This window comes from Syngnathus typhle, linkage group LG17 (assembly GCF_033458585.1).
Source record: "Syngnathus typhle isolate RoL2023-S1 ecotype Sweden linkage group LG17, RoL_Styp_1.0, whole genome shotgun sequence".
NCBI lineage: Eukaryota > Metazoa > Chordata > Actinopteri > Syngnathiformes > Syngnathidae > Syngnathus > Syngnathus typhle.
In genome coordinates, this window is record NC_083754.1 from 6,526,379 (window position 1) to 6,548,370 (window position 21,992).

A 21,992-nucleotide genomic window follows, 5' to 3' on the forward strand; every position below is an offset into this window, starting at 1 on the left:
AAATTAAGTTATCAAACTGAGGTCTCAGGAAATTTGGAATATAAATTGTTTCTTTTTTAAAAGTGAAACTATATTTATGAGGACCGGTGTGCTAAGTTTTCAGCCAATTAAAATCACTTGACTAACAGCATAACATGAATCTGACATCCCTGCAAGATTTTTTTTTAAGTAAAGGGCATATTGTCATTGTCACAGGAATAAAATGATATTTTCTCGAAAACAAGACATTTTTTAAACGCAATATTTCTATTTATTGAAATGACAGCACCTGTAAATCAGCGTCAACGTTCCCAACCGGGAAATCCCGCCTCCCGTTTCAACAATCTCCATTCCTATTGGTTCTCCCGTTGAGTGACGTTGCCGGCGTTCACCTGGTAATCCGTCATCGGCGGCGAGGCTCAGCATGAACCTACTCCACCGACTCACACGGAGAGCTATGCGGTCGAATAAGAGGACAAACCGGGGCTCTTGTTCGCTTTAACCTCGCCTTCCTCCAACGCTTCGGCCCTAAGGAGCCTTTCACGAAGGATTCAAGCACTTTTCACCGCGGCGAGGTGGTCGTTAGCGGGCTCGGAAGCAGCTCCAGGCTGGATATTTCCCCCGACTTAATCCTCCAGCCACATCCGTATTCCCAGCCGTCATCGCGGACTGGAGTGACAATGCTTGTTTAGAGCTTTTCCGACGCGCTTTTGGAGGCCTTTTTTCCCCCAAGCATCGCATTGTATTTTTTAATTAACAACCCCGCCATGGTGGATTCCATAAGGAAGACTTTTGTCGTCCCCGATATCAAGCCACTGGATTTGTACGACTGCACTAAAGCAAAAATATGCTCAAGTGTCGCCTGGTTGTTGGCGAAGTCCTACGGCAGTGCAGGTAGGTTCACATACGCAGGCCCCGGGGACGATGCCCGTAACGCCGTTATGATCGCGCTGCGAGTTTTTTTTTTTAATTTTCTAGTGTGCTGGGAAACGTTTCAACATCCCACTCAGCGGTTTTGCAGCACAAAGAGGTGCACATGAAAGGGGGGGAAGCACGCTTGTTCTCATTCAATAGCTTGCTCACCTTTCCGAGGGGGAAGGTGTATTTGTGTCACAAACGACCCACCCTGCCCTTTCGATGTTGCTTGTATCTTTCAATGAATCCATAGCAAACATTCTTTTATGCAGTGTGAGATGATTATTTTTGACATGTCACACTGGGCGTGGATAATGTGCTGCCTCTCTGGGATGACAGGCCCGCTAACACTTGACTCTTGTAGTTCATCATTAAAATAATCAGTAGGGGAACACAGTTAATGTATAAATTGCATGACCTCAGGGTTTCACTTGCGTTGATCTGTGAAAATACCATGTTAGGTGTCAAAATAGATTGTCTGAGCTTTTCTAGACTGGTTCACAGCTCGAGAGAACTGCACAAAACTGACCCTTGCAGTTCGTCAACTAAATAATCATGTCACTACTGGCTCAGCAATTGAAGCTGGTTACTAATATAATGGTTTGACCCCAAGTTATCGCTGAAGAACGCACCCATCTATTAAAAACTACTCCTAGGTACCATAAATTGTATTTTACTGTCTGCACTTTAACTTCTTTAAGCTGTCAAATGTAATGAACTGCTACGGATAATCACAAAACAAGGCTGAACAATCCTAAATTATTATCAGCACCAATTTATGCATGTTTCTATGTGCAAAATCGAGGAAAATGTTCTGGGTTGATAAGCCTTGAATTCTTGCCGTTTATCATCCAAATAATTATTGCAGTGACTCAGCTACTGTTATAATTGCATGACCCCAGCGTTTCACTCCAAATGCTATTTTGGGTATTACAGTTGGTCGTATTTTGCCCTCAACTCATTGTTATGCTTTTTTAAAAAAATAGTGAAAAACAAATATCCTGCTCAATTACTTTTATTCCCACCCCACAACATCTCTTAAGTAATTTCCGTGAACAATGTTTCATTTAATTCAGATCACTTACTGTGGTTTCAGACGGTGGGAATAGTGTAGCATGTTATGAGCAAAACATGGCTTGCTTACACAATTCCAGGGTCCGGATCTCCCGGCAGTAGCTACTGTGTTTGCCCTGACCCCTCAACACACACACACACCTTCCTAGCCACGCCCTCTGGGTCAAAGTCACTTTCCATTCCTCCAGTCTGCAGGGTTATGCTGACTAGAAAGATTGTTTCCCATTGTCGTTTTTTATTTTTCTTGAGTCAACTTCTGCAGCCCCGATGACATCAAGTCTGAGTGAGGAAAACACAAGGCCATACTGAGAAGGTTTGCCGGGGTGTCTGGTGCCTTGCTTGACCAAAACCTAATTAGAGTCGCAGAGACATCCTTATGACAAGACTGTGATAAATAATAGCGTCGCCTGCAGATCCTTGTTGTTGGAACTGACAGAACTCGAGTGGGTGCTCCCCACAGACGCTGTTTGATCCACCCACCGGCGTTACGCATTCACCTCCAGAATAATCTCCTAATTGCTATCTCTGTCCCATAACGTGATTAAATGCTGCATTGTGCACATTATTAATGAATGTAATTGGAATAATCCGATTGCAAAGAAATCTTGGCGCAAAATGTTTGCCTTGAAGCGCTGCAGGGATTACGTTTCCAGCAGATACATGTTTACCTTTGTGTAAGAATAAATCGTTAAGGAGGAAAGAATGCATAAAAGACAGAGAATGTTCAAGGTTTGCTATTTTTTCCCACACCTACAAACAGAAGATAAGTTTGACGTTAGCTAATTTATCATTTTGAGAATCAAATCTAATGGGGGTTGGTGAAGGATAAACATGGCCGCCGTTGCATTTACTTTATTGACCAAACAGTAGCAAATTAGTCACACAATAAATGTTGTCGCGCAGGATTGGCCGACGTTTGGCTGCTCAGTCGTCTTATCCTGACACAGAGCTATGTTTTGCGTCAAGGTTAAGGCTGTCGTGATTGTGTACGAGTAGAGAATTTCCAAAGCCGGCCTTGACGCCGGGTGACAACTGATGTGACGGATAAATGAGTCAGAGCGACTTTGCGGCTTTACACCAGAACGAGACCAGAAACTCTTGATTCGCCTGTTCTGTTCTGGCTAACGTGTGCATTCCCGGTTAGTCTTACGTGGCTTTTTTTAGATTATTCATTCATGAAGAGGGAAGTACTGCATCTTGTTTTATTCTGATTGACAACCAATTATAATCAATTCGAAAAATGGGCTTTGTTAACGCATCAGACTTCAACTGTCGTAGAAGTGGGAAAACAAATTAAAAACTGCCTATTAAATCTGGATTAAAATAACAAATTGACATATTGTCGACTCTGTAGTCTCGCTATCAAAGTGCTCCGAATCTTCTCGAAATGATTACTCATCCCCCCCCAACCAGCGGTCGCTATGGTGAGTCAGCAGGCCAAGGATGTGAGCAGGATACTTTTGTTTACCATCCAACCCTTTAACACACTGTACATGGCTGTGTAGTGTGTTTCATGCTACTGCGCTCCATCAATGATCTGTTGAAGTACGCTACACACAAACAAGCCTCGTGTAACCCGAAGACGCTCCCGGAGGCGAAGATAATCGATACAAAAAGCAAAAGCATCATCTCGCATAGATTCTGTCGCACTGTCTGTGAATCCTCCTCTCGGGCATGCGTAATGCAATCGCACACTGTTGTCTTCAGTACAGGATGACGCCGCCGCCCAGTTTAATGCAATTTTAAGACTCCTCGGCTTCCCTGGTGTATTCGCTTGTGCTGGTCTGTTCGTTCTTTCTGTCAATAGAATCGATGGGGTTGATCAATTCTGAAAAGATTGCCAGTCCAAAGAAAGAAAGGAAGGAAGATACTCTAATTTGTTTCCCTGTTTAAGGACAGTGCTTCTGTCAGCATTCCGCTCCGTATGTCACATATGGGCCGCAGTGCCACAATGTGATTTGGGAGAGCGACAAAACAGGATGCGTTTGAAACAAAATAGTTGAGTGAAATAAAACACAGACGCCGCATAATAAGGAGGAGTTAGTCAGCAATCAGGAATGCATGTGCTGGTTCTATTTGCTTGAATTTTGGATGGAACCCAAGAATTATTTTCTTCTTATTTAGCAGCCATACCACATCGGTTGAGCTAACATTTGGTGACAGCCAGATTTATTTATATTTCCGAAAGAACTACACATGGTCCTGACCAGTACAAGCACACCTAATTGAGAAGGATCAATCGAGGCTCATATTGATCCCTATTCGGAAAATATTTTGGATTATTGCATGCTTCGCGGGAGTAGTTTGTAAAAAGCCCAAACGCAACCCAATGAATGCCATATTTTTGTCGATTTTCACTTCTAGTTGTGTGTCATCCCAATACTTTTGAATAGCCAATATGATCGCGTCTAACGCCGCCCGTTTGCGTGCGGCGGTATCTGTGACAAAAGCAGCCGGCAGGCAGTCTGGATAGATCAATAAAGAGGACGCGGCGGCACATGGTCAAATGTTGGTCACTTCTGACACTGCGGAACATTGCTCGATTGGGTTTGTCAGATGTCATCCATCCAACTCTTAATAACTTGTGGCATTTGCATCCTACTTTGCCTTCTGGGCAATTTTTTCTTTTTTGTATTGAGCCACGTGACTCCCAACTTGACGATTCTCAATGACACGTCGAGTGGTTCTGCACGCCCGTTGTTTCTCAGGCGAAGCTGGCCGCTTTGTTGTTCCGATACCGTGCCGATCGCTTGCGTATTTTACGATTACGTGACATTATATGGCGACAACTCCCATTGTTTATACACTTAGGTGTAATCTAGAGGACGCAGACACACTTTCAGTTCAAGCCTGTCTTTTTATACAAAAGTATTGAGAGCTTCTACGTTTGTCTTGGGCACAAAAGTATTAAGACACCCACCCATATTTTCAATCTCGCTTCCACGTTTCATAATTCCAACATTTTAGGTCATGTGGCCTCTGTGTGTTTTGCATCTTTGAGTTTGCTTCTGGTTCAGCCTACATGTGGAGGAACCAGTTTGAAAGAGGGCGTGTTGGGTGTTTTCAGTAATCTGTTTGCAGGAAAACCAGTCGGAGCAGATATATAATGAAGGTATCCACGGCCAGCCCGTCAATGTATCACGATGTATGTTTCCTCTTAGGCGATGCTGTGTGTTAGTTTTCTTCTGTACATGTGATAGTTTACAAAATTCTACACATTTGGATTTATTTGTAGTCTGCTGCCAGCTTGACATATCCGATTTAGAGTTAATCTCAAATTTCATATCTGAAGGAATAAATAAGTAGCCAAATTTGAGCCTTTATTCCCTTTCCTCTCTTGAATAAAATCCTCGATTCTCCAATGAGGCACAGTTTAACCCAATGTTTTTTGTCTCCCGCCAGAAAATGTCCCCGCCGAGCTGCGAGATCCCTTCTATTCGGACCAGTATGAGCAGGAGCACCTTAAACCGCCCGTCACTCGCCTCTTGCAGTCCTCGGAGCTTTATTGCCGCACCTACAGCCTCCTGCTACGGGGGGCAGGCCGAACCGATTCGCAGCCCAAAGACAACGTCGCCCTGCTGCAGCTGCTGGCCGAGCGAAACCTGGTCTCCAAAGAGCCTGACTCAGCGGTGACTGACGCAGACCTGCGACACAAGCCCATCAAAATGGTAACATATATTTAATGGATAGGATGCAAAGTGCTTTTGAAAGGCAAACTACTCTCATTAGGTTGTGTAGGTGTACCACACTGGAATAGAAAGGGTCCCGGGATGGGACCCCTCGTGCTCAATTTTGTCTGTTAAACTAAAGTACATACGTTTGTGTTCTACAATATACTTCAAATTCAAATTTATGCCTCCGATGTAATAACCTCTCTCAACCATAGATAAGTGTATTTTCTTTATTTAGTTTTTTTTGCATTTGTTATTTATATTCATAAAAATAAGTACAGTATAATACAGTTACTTGAGAGACAACAAAAAATCCTTCAATTCAATTTCTCAAGTGTGCCTAATGATGTGGCCAGACTGTCCGCTCGGCGAGCTACCAGTCCTACTGGTCGTGTGGACTTTTGAATTTGGGTCTTGTTTACGCTTTGATTCGCGGGATTAAAGGACCTCCTGAAAGACCCCCGTGCATTCATCCGTGCTCCCTTCCCCCCCTCTTTTACATCGCTCCCTCCAACTCATTCTGCTTATCCCAGAGGATGAGTGGATCCAGCTGCCAGGACAGCCACAAGCCTCTTTGACCCGCCGTAAAACCGAATCCTCCGCCATTATGCCCCCAGAACGTATCAGTGTATGTGGTCACGTTTGTGCAAGGGTTTGTATTCCGGGGTATGTGGAGGGCGCTACAATGGATGCTCCCAAACAGAACAATAGCCCGAGCGGTTCTGATGAAACTCAGGATCTTGTGAACACCCCAGGCTGGGCCTTGTAAGACAAGTCCAGCGAAACTGGTTTGTCCTCTCGCCCCCCTTCCCTTTTTTTTCTCTTTTTTGACAATGAACCACTGTCCGTCCCTCACCCTCGCTCGCTCACACGGCTTTGAAAATGATCGTCTTGAGGATCCGCCAGCAATTAGCTTCCCTGAAAGAGGCCGACTGTTTTCTTGGTAATTTAGTCACGTGTAACCTCTCGACAACTTTCTTCCTCAGTGGGAACCTGTTTTTAAGAAGGTCATTACAGAACGATGGCGGGAAAACGTGTCGCTTGCGTGCCTCCGATCCAAATCCCATCCACTAAACCCCTTTTTTGGCTGGTTATTATTATTTATTTTTTTTCCTCGCTGCATCATCCCGTCCATCCGAAGCCAATCTGGGTCACGTACATCAAAGCTTTGCATCAAGTGTGTCGTTTTCGCTGCCATGCGTTTGGTGTAGTCAGATGGAAACTTCTGACAGTGTCAATCAAGTCTAATCTTTGTCCCGTCCGTGTCAAGTTGTAGGCCGCACCCGCATCACAAACGAGCTCGGCATATCTGCTGTCTAGAAAGCGACGCACAGCGCAATTTGTGTCCGAGTAGCACTTTAGTCACGTCGTCACAGAAATCACACACTGTTCTTTTTATCGTCACGCGTTAAACCCAACAATTATTTCACGGAATGGTATCATCGCCAACTCTTTTATCAGAAACTAGATGCAGGCTTGCATATAATCATGTTAGATACTTTTCTGTTTTTTTCGGCGTATTCTTTAACCTGAACAACGCTTTCATTTGTTTTGAACTTGTTTACTTGATTTGATTCAAACTGAGCTAACGAACCGTATCTGCTGCTGCCAAAGCGAAGGTTTATTTTGATAATGTCCAACAAAACAGTTACCAGAACATTCCTCCTGAAAGTGACGTTATCTTGACGCTTTTTTTTGGTGGAGGCCTGGCTTGCACTACTCCTCAGATTGAGGGTAAAGATATGTGAAGATTAGAGATAATCTGCCACGCAGACTGAACGTCATGCCTTGTGATTGGATGACACAGCCGAGCGAAGCGCAAGGGGGTCCGTCTACCAACATCAAACTGATTTGCTTCGTTTTCATTTACACTGTGCAGTGTTTTCCTTTTTTTATTGCCCATTTAATCACACAAAAGTGTTTGCAGTCATTAGAATCACAGTAATAATGAATTAATCAATAAGGATTTTTATTTTATCATTCTTGATTATAATTTTTTTTTAATATAAATGCACTTCTAATAATTTGATAGTATATAAATAGTATATTTTAAAATGGATTAGAATAGATTTTACTCATATAAATAACATTAACCAATGATTTTAAATTTAATGATTAGAAAAAATAAAGGCAGAAATAAATATTCCAGGACCTTTTATGATGCCAATGCTTATTGGGCCAGATTCAAGACCGGCGTGGGGGCGGGGTGTTGTTGAGTCATATTTCAGACATAATCGGGCCGTGCCCTCGTCATAATCTTGCTTAATGAGCCAAAAAAATGCCCCGCTGTTATTTGTTTGCCGCCCGCAACACTTTGACACGCATATTTCCCAAGTTGCTCTGCTGATGAGGCTCATGGAGGGGAGCACTGATTCGTCACATGGGTCACTCAGGAACTGATACTTGTAAGGCAGGAACGTGGAGATTCTTTTTTTTTTTTTTTTTTCTAGCTCAGAGGCCAAGGTTTGAGTTGAGGTGCATTGTGGGTCAGCTGGCTGGTTGTCATGGCGATCTGGCAGCCTCTGCCTCATGCATTCTAGAGTGGCTCCTCTCTCTCCTCTCATTAGGGAGACTGGACCGGCCCACTCATAAGATGGGGGGGGGGGGGGGTTCTAACAACAAACACCGCCCTCCCCCTCCTTTTCTTTTTCCACTTGTTCATAAATTACTCCTCTGATTAATTAACACTCTCGCCAGCCTGTTTATGTCTGCTTCCATCTCTTGTTGCTGGGCGTGGAATAATAACCAAACATGTTTTGATGTGTTTATATTTTCAAAGCAGCCTCACCGAACTCGTCTAAAGATCAGACAGTCCTATGAAAGTGTTTTGTCAGGTGAACTGCCTTGTGCACGAAATGCTGAGTCTTCTCACCTCACGTTTATATTTTCGTAATGATACAAAATTGATAATGGTGTAATCCAATTTGCGTAACCATTATAAATAAAGAGTTAGTCATGACCAAGTTGAATTGTGAGCTCTGAGAGGATTATTCCATTTTTCATCAGCATGCACTGTCCGTTTGTCCTATTTTCTGCTGCTACAGCGGTGCATCATCTACACAGTGGAGCAAAAAAGCTCCCTGCAGACACGGACGAGGCATTCCTGCCCTCGGCCATCATGTCAGGAAGGGCTGCCGCGTCTGCCTCAAAAAACTGTCAGACAAGCGCTTGCTGGCACGTGACCGGCAAAGGTCAGCACTTTGCCGGACGAGATTCATGCATGCGTGCGTGTGTGCGCGCAGCTGGAGCGACCCCATCGCCGGCCGGCCCATGCGGGAATGTCTGAGCCTGTAAAGTGGAATTAATGCCGCCTCAAAGAGAGCAGCCACCGATTTGGACAGATTAGGCTCAACGTTGGACTAGACCCATGAGCAGAATGTGCTGCTGGTGACAATTAATTAGGAGGCCGGTGTTGTTAGTCAGGTGAGAGGGGCCCTGTTGAGCCGTTTGAAAGAATGTGAGCCGTCTTTTAATGTACTCCGGCCGCTAAAAGGTTCTGTCTGCGCTTACGAGAGCGTGCACTTAGCATTGGAGGGAGTCTAACAACTGGATGGAGTCTGTGACATAACTCCAAATGCAAACAATGCTGGATGACTCCGACTCCCCCCCCACCCACACACAAGCATACAGTACATGTGACCATATCGCTGATCTGCTTCCAATGTAATGATTTAACGACCGAACACATACGAGTCTAAAGGTCAGTTTCTTCGATTGACGTGTTTTTTTTTCTGCTGACTCGTATTTGGCTTCTGCTGACGCCTACAGGAGACTCTGTGTAAATCCACGTTAGCAAAAGTCATGGCTTCTAAATTGAAAAACAAGTTGAATTTGATTTATGATTTTTTTAAGTTTATGTTCTGTCCCATTTCTCCTTGCAGAGTGCTCACCTGGCCATGATGGACGCCCTGATGGCCGTGGGAGCCTCGGAGACGGTGACTTCGGTCAAGTCGGGCGCTTCTCAACACCTCCTGGACGGGACTTTGAGCTGGGAAGATGCTCTGCTACACTGGGTTAACACGGTCAGTGGACACTAAACAGAAATATTTGAAGGCACCTATGTTTGGACTGTTGACAGCGTTAATCAACTTGCTTTGACGCGTTCAGCTCAACCAGAGGCTGAAGGAACTCACAGAAGGAGCCCAAACTGAACAAAGCCCTCAAGCCGTCACCGAGAATGAGCTCCAACCTCTTCAACCTGCTGTGAGTATTTATCTCGCCGCCGTTGTATCCAAACTCGCCCCGTTTTTTCTACATTTGCAAGATGACAATCCTATTTTGCTCCAGCACATTTATATGGTGATACGAAATAATCCTGCCAGGTGGTTTGCAAGAAGCTCCACAGTTGTTTTTTGCGCAACCTCTCCGTCCTTCACTGTAGTGTTTTAAATCTCTCTTTGTGCTCCTGTCCTCCATTTCTCCTTTTTCTCTTCTCTGTCGCCTTGCTGTCCTTAAATGCCTCTTTGACAGTGTCCTACTCGCTGGTACTGGAAACTAGTTCCTGTAAGTTCCCTTTCTTTGCTCTGCTCCTTTCCCCCTCCATTCCTCCAGTGTCCTCATCAAATGTCTGACAGGTTAGAGGTTTCTTTTTGTTTTTTTTTGTTTGGCTACATTTAATTTGAGTTCTGCAAGTACAGGCTGCGACACAGTTGATTAAGCCGCGAGCGGGTGCATGATGGCCAAGCATGTCTGCACATGTTTGAATGGTAATAACAGCGGTGCTTTGTTTACATGTGGGAATTTGTGATCACACCCTTAACTCTTTGCTTTTGTTCCATCTTTACGCGTTCCCCATACAGAAACACGGCAAGAGCATGTTTGCACCTGTTCTACACAATGTAACTCTTTGTTTAGCTTCTACCTCATTTGTTTACAGTCTGCACTGTTCATTTTTCCATTCGGAACAACAAGAAAGCAACAAACACGTGCAATATTTTTCCGAAGGCCAATTATTACCTAGTTTCTTTCGTAAAAATAACTAATTGTTTCTTATTTAATCATCTAATTTTGTGAAATGAGGATTTTTGCCTTTTGGTTAGCTGGAAGGTACAATCATTAAAATTATAAAATCATCAAATATTTTAATGTAGGTGTTGTGGATCGATAAGATTTTCCCTTTTTCAATGAAACTATTGAAATAAGTTTTTGAATTTTTTAAAGCTGTACCTGTTTATTTAAACAAGATCATGAAAATCTCAGCACGTGGCGTTCACAACCACTAGGGGACGTATTTGCATCGTCCCAACAGCATTTCCGGTCAGTTTCTTGTTGTCTTATTGCTTTTATTTGTATGTTTCAGCTTCGCTACAGAAAGGATAAAGTTCAGTCCAAACAGAACCCCGTCTTCCCGGCGGTGAACAAAGTCCGAGACCTCTCTAGCGGCTGTGCTATCGCCGCTGTCCTACATTACTACTGCCCCGGCCTGCTAAGACTTGAAGGTAGCAACTTGCTAGCATCTGAACTGCGCAGGTGTTGAACTTCATGTGGTCTTGTCCCTCTAGATGTTTGCATGAAGGAGACCATGTCGGCCACAGACAGCTTGCACAACCTGCAGTTCATCCGCGAGTTCTGCGACAGCTGCCTGAAGAGCTGCTGCCACTTGGCCTTGGAGGATTTGCTCTACGCGCCTCAAGAGCTTCGGGTACTGACGTTCATCCCTCTTGACTATTCATCGCATGGCAAAATATTGCGTAACTCACTTTTCCCTCCCGTGTGATTTGTTTTTCTTCCTTTTTTTTCCTCAGCTCAACACGCTCAGCTTTGTAGCAGAGCTGCTCCACTGGTTCGAAGTGCAAAGGCCAGATTTTGTTCAACCGGTGGACACGTTGAGTAAGCGTCAATCATTGACTCTTCCTTTGGGAACACGTTTGTATCATCTCGCTGAATGAATGAACGAGTCGGTGCAGCGACTCTGTGTTATTTGATTCAAACGAATATTTTCTGTAATTCTGACTTCCTTTGTAAATGTGGCGTAAACAGAAGACCATTTTCAACTGAGGTCCATTATTTCTTGATGAAGTAATACAATTTGATATTTGTGATTCAATTTGCCAGTTGTGTTCTGTTCCCTCAGACGGCTGCACACCATCGACGCCCCGCGGTGTGAGCAGTAATAGGTGAGATACCTCATGAATACAAACGGAATTGGAGCGAGCCATGAAGCTATTTTTCATGTGTTTCCGCTTCACAGCACTTCTCCATCTATCTTAAAGAAGCCTTTCCTCCCAATTTCCTCCCCTGCATCAGGTGAGATTACGATTCATCGTGCAAAATATCTTGTCATGATTATAAACCTTTGAATTCAATGTACCCGCATTTCAAGCACTTGTTTCTTTTGGCATGATTAATTTAAAAAATCCATGTTGCAGTTTCATGTGCGGTGTTTGTGTGCGCGCATGCTTTTACTTTGTGCGTGTGTGTGTGTGTTCCACCGTGCGTAGGGTCTTTGAATCACTCTACCTCAATGTCTCATTTAGAAGGAGTTGGAAAGACGTGGAGCAAGAAAAGGTGCGTATTTGCGACCAAGTCAACAGCGTGTTTTATTTGGACTCACACATGTTTTGTTTTCTGCCTAGCCGCCCCCTGTCAGCCGTTTCCTTCAGCATTCCTTTCGGCCTGGACAGCGACGTGGACATTGTGATGGGCAACCCGGTGATAACGCGATCGCTGAGCTCGGACCAGCTCGCTCCACTCAGCCCAAACGTGACTCGATCGCCCTTCATGCCTCCCGAGCACCTGGGCAAAGCGTCCGCTTCCAACGGCGTCCACAGAGCCTCCTGGTGCACCCAGAGTCCCGATCATCCGATATTAGCGGAGAACGGCATCGGGGCGACTGAAACGGGGGAGCTGCCGACCATCGAAGAGGCCCTCCAGATCATTCACAACGAGAGAAAGTTGGAGCCTCGCTTGCATCCCGACGGCGCTCCCGACGGCTTCTACCTCCACTCTCCGGACGACCCCGCCAGCTCGAGACATCACAGAAGGTCGGCGCCCGTCAGCTGCTCGGCCCCGGCCCGCTCAGGAATGATGCACCGGTCCAAAGGGCCCACTCGAACCAGAAATACTTCGGAATGCTCACGTGACGACGACTCGGTCTTAAGAGACGGCAGCGTGGATTCTGATGCCTCGGAGGACACACCTCGGGCTCAGTCCATGCCCGGCACACCCGGAGCCCAGTCGGACAGCGGCGTAAAGATGACCAGCTTTGCGGAACGCAAAAAGAAGCAAAGTGAAGACTCTCGCAAAGGCAGTGACGACTCTGTTCCGCCCGCCACCACGTGGGACGTGAAGTTTGAAGAAAGCCCCGGCAAGAGCCCTCAGCTCACCAATGAAATGTCAGAGCTCGGCGTACGTCTGGAGGAAAAGCGGCGGGCCATCGAAGCCCAGAAGAAGCGCATCGAGGCCATCTTTGCCAAGCATCGGCAAAGGCTGGGGAAGAGCGCCTTTCTACAGCTGAAGAAGGAGGAGGACGGCGAGGCCAAAGAAGGCCCCTCCTCCGCCGAAGAAGACCTCGCTCGGTTGACGCTGGAGGAACGGCTGGCCAGCGTGGAGGACGGCGAGCGTGAAAGTCACGTTAAAGGGGGACTCGGTCTCACCAAAGACAAGGCAAGTACACCCGGAGAAAAACCGGCAGCGCCACTTGGGGACTACAACAACGCCGTATCTAAGTTGACTGCCGCGCTCAGTTCGCTTCAGAGCGACATGCAGCGGCTCACCGAGCAGCAGAACCAACTGGTGCAGAAGAAAGTTCCTGGCAACAAATCCTGGGTCATCCCACCCAGCCCCAAGACTTCCACGCCGTCCCCCTCCCCCGCACGCCTCTCACGGGAATCCACCCGGGACTTGAATTCAGCCTCACCTTCGCCATCCCGCAAGCTGGCCACCCACACCACCCCTCCAAAGTCTCCTCAAGTGGTCCATCGTAGAACTCAGTCCATGCCCCCTAAGAGCCCCAAACACAATCGCCCCACAGAGGGACGATTCCCGGCTCTATCGAGGCATATCAACGTGCCGACGAGCGTTGACCGCATTCCCCATCTTCGTCGGGTGAACCCCTCGCAGTCTCAAATCCAGACGTCGTCCTCGTTCTCCATCGGCGACGCCGATAGCTTTGACGAGGTTCGCTCTCTCGCTGCCACGCCCATCTCCACAGCGACGCTCACTCCAACGCCGACTCGGCATCATCCCACAGATGACATCCTCTCCGAAGTGGGCTCCAACGACGACGAAAGTATATTCAGCGTGGACGTGGAAGCCAGGCCCTCGCATGCCAGCAGGAAGGAGGGGGCGGCAAGAGGGGGCTCCAGCTCCGGCGCCCCGTCCGAATGCTCCTTCGAGAGCGACGTCCCGCCCGCGGCCGTCAACGGCAAACGGAGTAGCCTCATCGAGATCTCGCTGTCTTCACTGCAAGGAAATGCAGAGGAGGACGAGGATCCTTTGCCCGACGAGCCGGAGGCGAAATCAGGAGTCGGTTTCTTCTTCAAGGTAGGACATGAAAAGCTGCTTTGTGTGAACTGGATGACTTGCCACCATCCTAAAACTGCTCCTCCTCTTTAGGACGACAAGGTACGACCTGAAGATGAGATGGCGCAGAGGAAAGCTGCCTTGCTGGAGAAACAGCAGAAGCGGACAGAGGAGATGAGGAAACGCAAGCAGGAACAGGACAAAGAGTGGGTTCTTCTGCCTTTGTCCCTTTCTAAATTGTAGGCTGTGAATTAATTGAAAAAAATCTTCTCTTCTCTGTCCTCACCTCAGCAAGCCTCAGTGGATGGTCATCGAAGGCTGGGGCAACAAAAGCGAGGACCGACCCCAGACCCCCGGCACCCCCCCAGCGTCGCACACCCCCTCGGCCGAGGGAACTCCCCAGCGCCGAGGAGATTTCACGCGGCAGGAGTACGAACGCAGGCATCAGCTGAAGATCATGGAGGACCTGGACAAGGTGCTCAGACAAAAGCCCACCACCGTGCGCGGTGTCAAGAAGCAGAGACCCAAGACCGTGTTCAGGGACGACTCGGCCCTCGCGCACAGCCCCGTCAAGGGTCTCCTGGGTAACTCCAGTCTCTGTCTCAAAGCGACAGCTTCTTCCCTTTTAGTTCTTTTGCTGATATGTTTTTGTTTTTCCCCTTGTAGGCAGCCGGCTGAACAAAGTCTACTCCCAATCCACCATGAACTTGTCCTCCATGACGCATGACTCTGGAGGCTTGACTGTCAGGAGATCTACCAGGTAACAAAACAGGATTCACAAGTACAGAAGTATCTTCTTGGGTTTTTTTTTTTTTTTTAACTGATTAATTGCGGGGAAAAAAACTCTCTTCTCCTTTCCTCTCACCAGTCGTTCGCACTCTCCCTCCCGTCTCATGTCGCCGGGAAGAATGAGCGCTCACAACGGCGACTGGGAAAACGGCTCCACGGTTTCCTCCACTGCCTCCATCCCCGAGTACACAGGTTAGACTCAACGTTAACTGTGACTTGATGTGTTCAGTAAAGTGTGATTTCTAAAAAAAAATATTATATATATTTATTTATTTATGTATTCTAAAATTTTTATTTATTTGACACTTTCAAATTGACAAGCATATATATATATTTTTTTTCCCAGGACCAAAGCTATATAAAGAGCCAAGCTTTAAGTCCAACAAGTTCATCATCCATAATGCCATCTCACGCTGCTGTCTGGCCGGCAAGGTCAACGAACCCCAGAAAAACAAGATTGTAGAGGTGAGCTCTCCGCTCGCCGTGTCAAAGTCCGACACCGAGGTCCGTCGTAACGTGTTCCATATTTTTCCGCAGGAAATGGAGAAGAGCACAGCCAACCATTTCCTCATCCTCTTCAGGGACTCCAGTTGCCAGTTCCGGGCGGTGTACACCATGAACCCCGAAACGGAAGAGATGTCGCGGCTCACCGGCATCGGGCCTCGTGTTATCACGCTGGACATGGTGGAGTCCATCTATAAGTACAACTCGGACCGCAAGCAGTTCACCGCCATCCCGTCCAAGACCATGTCCATGAGCGTGGACGCCATCACCATCCCCGGACACTTGTGGCAAAAGCGCCCGGGAACTCCCAAGAAGCTCGCCACCCCAAAATGAACACACCGTTGCGATTCAGGTTTTCTATTCTGGCCAGTCTGGGGAACTTTTTTTTTTTTTTTTATCTTAGTAGCAGACGAATGGAGTGACTGAGAACAATCAACGCTATGTGCCAAGAAAACGGATGAATCCCTATGATTGCTTCCCTCCTCGGAGCTTCTGGATTTATGATTGTATGCGGGGAAAAAAGAATGTTGGCGTAGGGGCATTCGGTGTCGTTCCTCACGCTCCGTCTCCTCTAACATCTTTTGCCTTTTCTTGGCCCAAGACTCAAGTTGAGACAACTTCACTGCTTTGCCTTCGTGCAACAACATTTAAAGGCCGGAGAATTTCCCACGCCTCTCCCTCCGGCTTCCCGCTTTTTTTTTTTCTCCATTGCCTTTTCTTCTCCTCTCTAGGGCTCGATGGCTAGACAGCCGACTGAAAGGCGAGGTCACATCTGGAAAAAGACGGCTTTCGTATGAATGTCGGTGATCCCCGCCTGCCGCCCGTGCATTCGACTCGCTCTGCTGTAAAGACATCTGGATGTCAATTTTTTATTGTTTGCTGGATTGACACACGGTGCGCTTAGAAACACAACTGGAAAGAAAACAATGGAGGAGGGCTCGTGTTTGTACTTTGCTCAGCGATGCTGATTTGACACATAAAGAATGCTGATCACTTTTCAAGGATAATTTGCTTCTAAATAAAAGCTGCATATTTCCCTTTTGTAAGCTCGGAATAAGCTAGTCTGCTGCGTAAGTGTTGGTTGGATGTGTGCTTGGGAGCAAATGAGTGCGTAAAAGAAAAACGTTTTGTCGCCGGGGAGCTTGTTTATGACCATGAATTGATTTCCTTCTTGTCTGTCCAGGCTTCTTGATGAAGGATTATTCTGGACTGTAGCAGCCGTAAATATACAAGACACTATTTTGACTCTTTTGTGTCAAATTGGAGAAATGTAAAATGGCCAAACTTTTTGCAATCACAATTGTAGTTGCCAGTGATGTAGTTGCCATGGTTAATTGGCCACCGTTATCTTCCTTGTACCGCCTCTTAAAAACAAAAAAATCACTGACTGCCTCCAACACGTGTTATGAATGACATTTGAATACAGATGCGAATACAGAAAAATAAAAACAAAAACAAAAAAAAAAAACAAGAACGTGTGCACATGAATTATGGATGTGACGCTTGTATTTATTTGTTTATCAAAAGTAGTATGTGGTTATGCAATGACATTATTTTGATTCTGTGCAATCCTCCCCCCTAAAATTCTTGCCACCCGTGGGGATCTATTTATTTAGTTTGCTTTCGATTTATGTTTAATTTCAGGTTGTATTTCTGTGGGTTCAGGTAGCATCCTTCCCTGCTCCTTTAGGTGTCATGAGTTTTTTTCTTTTTTTTTTCTTTTCATCAAATCTGTGCCAGTACGTGTATACTTATCACTCATTGTCTCTCCTTGGCATCAAGACCAGAATAAAAATCATTTTTAAATCAGTCATTTTTTGTTGTTCCATCTGTTATCATTTTTTATTTTATTTATTTACATCACAGCAGCAGGTTGAGGTCGTCACCATGTAAACAAAAAAAAAAGAAAAAAAAAACAATCCCTATTTTAATTTGACTGTCATATGAAGTTGCAACGTTTTCAAAAGTGATCTCAGCTGTGTTTGGTGTGCAGCATCTCAGTAAGCAGAGAGTTACAGGGTAAATCACCCAGCAGGTGGCGCTGGTACAAATATTCCTCCACCTGCAAGCTGATGCTGCGCACCTCGGGCAGCCTAAGCAGCAACTGGCCAAATTTGTCCGAATGTCCCGGGTGAGTCCTCTGCGTGTGCTCCATCAGCGCCCTGTTCACTCTCTCTTGCGTGTGCTCCACTTGCTGCCGACTTTGCACGGACTTCACATCTACGCCAACACAAACACACATTAGATTTACTCAAATATCTCTCAAGGTATACCTACAACATTTTCTGTCAGTTGAAGTGCTTTAGCGTTTGTATTCGTCAGTTATTTTATTTGATAAAATATTGTTTACTGTTCGTTTTAAAACCGCATTTGTGCGACTGCAAGTCACCTTACTAGCATAACAACTTTGGCTAACGCTGGTTTGTTTACAGTTTGCAATGCCATTTTCGCGAACATTGCATTTGAGTTGTTGCTGCAATAGATGACGACGGTACATTTGGTAGCAAGGTAACGGCGTTTGAGTCACATGTCCATGCCTATTTTATATTTTACTCGGTTAAAAAGTACTTTAAGGACTATTTCTTTCCCTGCATTAAATTCCTAAACATACTTCAGCCACAAGAAGCCCCTAGATGGCGCCATAGCATAGTTCTCTAATGTCGGTCGCTATATTTTACTACTTACATCCTTTATGGTAATATCTATTAACCTATGTTATTGTTCTTAGTGTAATTCCACATTCGTTGTTGCATTCCTCTCTGCTGAGGAAATGAGAAGCTCACCGGGGTTAAAAAGCACCAAATATTTGAGACAGACAAACTCGTGCCTGTCAAAGTGGAGTGCCTTCAGTTTGGACACCAAATCCTGTGTTCTGGTAACCAAACTGCTGAGTGTGGCTCCTGCTTGAGAAATGATGGTTGACATCTCGATCTAGGGAGGAGGAGAATGATAGACGTGTTCCATTTGCAATCGACACCTTTTTCTTAAACTTTTGAGTGGCGCCCATTACCTGTTGTCCCATGACCAGATATATGCAACCCTCTTTTCCATAGTTGACCTGTCTGCAGAGATGGTCCAGAACCAGCAGCTCACTCCAGCAACTCTGTAGAAGGACCATCTGGTCTTCCACCTTTGAGGTAGAAGAACAAGTGTGTCAAGGTAATGACTATTCTAATAAAACTCTGTAGATGTCACCACTGTATTTGGTAGCTCAGATGTAGGATGTTTTTTTTTTCCCTGCAGTCAATCAACAAAAATATGAAAAATACTCCTAAAAATAGTTTTACAGTGAATTGAGACTGAGCCCTGTGCGAGTAATTGAGCGCCAAAGCAAAAGGCTTGTAATTGCCTATTTATGCCACAAGATGGAGGCAAATCACTTTGACGTTTCCCAACGAAATGAAGCCCATTTCCTTAATTCGACGTAGTTGCTTGGCATGACTGTTACATTTCCGTTGATGCCTCTATGATCTGTAAAGCTGTTCACCTTGAGCTCCTTGAAGAGCGAACTGTTCCTGGCCCACTCCACCAAACTAAACAAAGTTTGGTCCGCCATTTTGCACATGATACTAAACGTGTTGAGGCAGTCGTGCTTGCCTCGGTTGGCCTGTTCCCTCTGCAGACTGGCCACCACCTTGGCGCATAGCTGACTCTCGTCTTGCTCCCCTTCCAGGAGCTGAGCGAGAAAGGCCGAGTGGGCGCCGTGGGGGGCCGAGCAGTTGACGGGGCCGGGTGGGGTGGATGGGACGCTTGAGCACGGCGAAGTCGAGGGGGTTCGTAACATGTACGTGCTGCTCGGGGTTCTGTGCGTGGGGTAGTGTGAAGGAGTCGGGCTGTAGCCCAGAGGCAGTTGTAGTTCCTCCGGGAGGTAACCGGGGAATGTCTGGTGACGAATTCCGCTGTAGGGAAGTGGCGGAGGAGGGACCACCCTGTCGTCGTTCATAGTGCAGTCTAAAGGCAAGGGGGGATACATGTGTGATTGGTGGAAAGCGTCCGGAGACATGGGAGCGCTCGTGGGGTTGCGCATGAATGAACAGTCACTAGTAGCTGCAGGCCAAAGCCTTTGCGTTGTTTCCATTTTGGTCCTATAGGGGGCGGTGTTGGCCTGGGGGTGCACTTTTTGTTCTTTCATCTGCCTGTAGAAGGGTCCGAACTTGTTCCTGCCGCCTCGCATGCGGTCCGCTCTCACGGCTGTCCCACAGGGCATAAAACACACAATGTTTAGACATTTCAAATTTATCAATTTATTTTAATAATTATTTTAATTTGAATTGACATTGTGCTGTAGTCAAATTGGTGTTCTGCTGCAGCGCTCTTTTTTTTTTTTTTAAGAACCTAGCTTATCTCCGCACTATAAAATCGTCTTATGTAAACTGGGTCATCCATCACAAGTGGTGCTCATGTTGAATTTTATGACCTCCCAGATACAGAGATGAGCACATGCGTGTCAGTGGAGCAAAATCAGTGTTGCCCATGAACAAAGGGCACGCGTTCTCAAGACATACCTTCTGTCTTCATGCCCACCGTCAGACACTTTTGAAAGCGACAGGAGGGGCAGCGCTTCCTCTGGGCGACGTTCATCGGGCAGCTCTGTCCCTCTGCGCAAGTGTAGCGTTTGTTGTTCTGCACGGAGCGCTTGAAGAAACCCTGCCGAGACGCCACCAGTTAGACATTTTGACACGCGGCTTGATGTCGTCCGCTTTACCTTGCAGCTCTCGCAGGTGAGCAGGCCGTAGTGGTACCCCGATATTTTATCCCCGCACACTGGACATCCCTCGCCGGGTTCGGGTCTGGCGTCCGCGTTCCGCCGTGACTCCTGAGCTGAGCAAGCGCAGTAAAAACACAACCAAGTTTAAAGATACATGCTGTAGCTGACAATATTTGCTTGCGCGTCACAGGCCGAGATAAGTTGTGAACTGATGAAGTTCCGAGCGAGTGATAACACGTGCTTTCTAACAGGAACTCCCTGTTTTTTTTTTGTTTTTTTTTTTCCTTCCATTCACGCAGTTCGACCGTCCGACATTTTTTCCGCTCATCTCAAATCATCTTTGCTTGTCGTAAAGTGAGTTGAAGTGAGTCACCTGCCACGGGCCAGCACTTGATATCTCAAGCTTACCCTTGCACTAGTATCTTGAAAACTTGGAAGACAGCCCCCCGTATCTCAAGAATAATTTTTTATTGCTGAATCACTTGCGAGAACCATAAATGGTCATGACATGATTGCTAAGTGAAGAGTTTTGCACGGTGTCTTATGTAGGGCTGTGTCACAAACTGTAAAAGTGTTGTATTCGAGTAATTCACCATTCAATAGTGAAACACAGCCATGTGTCACCATTCAGTTTGATATGCGTCATCATAGATACGACACTTACATAATTAACATTGGCCCCGGTAGATAATGACTTCCATCGGAATCTCTTTCACCCAGCAGTCGACTTTTATGATATCTGCACAATGGAAGGCGCTCTATAAACCTGCTTCAGACAGTTTGGTCTTCCAATTTAGCCACGTTACTTTTGCACGCACATGCCTCTTGGGTCATTGGCATGTTTTCTCTCGGTATGATTCCGTGAAAACGACACTTAGCATTAAATTGAATGAATACGGCCTGAACTGGGCAAGGTGCACCTAATGACATGATCAGTGTTATTACTCACACGTTGATGCTTCTTCTAAAGGAAAGATGTCCTCATGGTAGTTGTCCGTCTTGGCACCAGAAGCCTGTTCCTGTTGCGGCGGCTGTTCTTGGAATTGATCAGGGAAGTCCATATTGTCTCGAGGGGCGACAGGTCCACGGTCGGGTCAGCTCAGGTCTTCATAGTCTCGGGTACAACGGGGAGCGGACGCACACCACCCAACCCCGAGCGCACCCGGTGGACTGACAATCGGTTGAGGGCCACATGTGGACTTTGATCGCTAGTCGTAAAAAAAAAAAACCCTCTCCTGACTGGCACTCCTAGCCTACGTCCTAGAGTCTAGGACCTAGACAGTCAGTCGTATAGCCACCTGCTGGAATGTTACTGTAGTGAAGTCAGTGAACCATTTCTTCTCGAGCTGGAAGCGCGATAAGATAACACTCACCACCGCTGCAAATTGTGGCCATTCACAGATTTCATATCTTCATTTTGTGCCTTTGTATTGTGTATTGTTTATGGAGTCGCCAAGGAAGCGCATTACGAAACAACCCCTCCATCATTGATAGAAATGGTACAAAAAGCATCTTGTAATCCTCCTGCCCAAAAAATACAATTTTATCTTTTTTATTTAATAGCACTCTATAATAACTATACTTTATAAAATAATATACTGCGTTAAAAATAATTAAATCGGATGTAAAGGACACTTTCAATGACACAAGCCTTGAGTGATACTTCTCAAACTTGAATTAAATCTTCACACTCATCATACTTGAGATTGTTACAGACAGAGTGCAAAAAAGGTCTCGTTATTTTTAAAAATGTACTTAAAACTCAGCAAAAGCAGGGTCAGAGGTGATTTCCTGAGCATTTTGATGACCTCTAGTGGCTATAAACAGCCTAACTCACCAGACACTTTATTAAGTACACTTGCACAGTAGCAAGTATCAAAGGCCCTTTA

At 46.0% G+C, this 21,992-nt stretch overlaps 2 protein-coding genes across 4 annotated transcripts; one reads left to right on the plus strand and one right to left on the minus strand.

Moving 5' to 3' along the window:
• Positions 1–371: 371 nt before the first annotated feature.
• On the plus strand, positions 372–17,204 carry camsap3 (calmodulin regulated spectrin-associated protein family, member 3). Of its 2 annotated transcripts, none has more exons than XM_061302534.1 (17): positions 372–873; positions 5,371–5,636; positions 9,521–9,661; positions 9,747–9,842; positions 10,939–11,077; positions 11,141–11,280; positions 11,384–11,468; positions 11,713–11,755; positions 11,830–11,885; positions 12,080–12,146; positions 12,215–14,123; positions 14,196–14,308; positions 14,394–14,686; positions 14,769–14,862; positions 14,971–15,083; positions 15,238–15,356; positions 15,429–17,204. In XM_061302534.1, the coding sequence occupies exons 1-17, from the start codon at positions 747–749 to the stop codon at positions 15,726–15,728; spliced, it is 4,101 nt and encodes a 1,366-aa protein (XP_061158518.1). In that variant the 5' UTR covers positions 372–746; the 3' UTR covers positions 15,729–17,204. The 2 variants fall into 2 exon arrangements, with proteins under 2 accessions (XP_061158518.1, XP_061158519.1); XM_061302535.1 differs by having other exon boundaries at positions 12,116–12,146.
• On the minus strand, positions 16,965–21,262 carry nr5a5 (nuclear receptor subfamily 5, group A, member 5). Of its 2 annotated transcripts, none has more exons than XM_061302610.1 (7): positions 21,053–21,262; positions 20,101–20,216; positions 19,901–20,042; positions 18,883–19,586; positions 18,406–18,525; positions 18,223–18,326; positions 16,965–17,615 (listed from the first exon to the last, which is right to left on the minus strand). In XM_061302610.1, exons 1-7 carry the CDS (start codon positions 21,162–21,164, stop codon positions 17,489–17,491), a joined length of 1,425 nt encoding a protein of 474 aa, XP_061158594.1. In that variant the 5' UTR covers positions 21,165–21,262; the 3' UTR covers positions 16,965–17,488. The 2 variants fall into 2 exon arrangements, with proteins under 2 accessions (XP_061158594.1, XP_061158593.1); XM_061302609.1 differs by having other exon boundaries at positions 18,179–18,326.
• Positions 21,263–21,992: the final 730 nt, after the last annotated feature.

Excerpts from the sequence above, each read along its gene's own strand:
- camsap3 (XM_061302534.1), top strand. The coding sequence starts at position 747 with ATGGTGGATTCCATAAGGAAGACTTTTGTCGTCCCCGATATCAAGCCA. Across the intron at positions 12,147-12,214 it reads AAGACGTGGAGCAAGAAAAG|CCGCCCCCTGTCAGCCGTTT; the intron begins GTGCGTATTTGC and ends TTTTCTGCCTAG. Across the intron at positions 15,084-15,237 it reads CTCCATCCCCGAGTACACAG|GACCAAAGCTATATAAAGAG; the intron begins GTTAGACTCAAC and ends TTTTTTTCCCAG.
- nr5a5 (XM_061302609.1), bottom strand. The coding sequence starts at position 21,164 with ATGGACTTCCCTGATCAATTCCAAGAACAGCCGCCGCAACAGGAACAG. Across the intron at positions 18,526-18,882 it reads CGCTCTTCAAGGAGCTCAAG|GTGGAAGACCAGATGGTCCT; the intron begins GTGAACAGCTTT and ends TCTACCTCAAAG. Across the intron at positions 18,327-18,405 it reads ATCTGGTCATGGGACAACAG|ATCGAGATGTCAACCATCAT; the intron begins GTAATGGGCGCC and ends CCTCCTCCCTAG.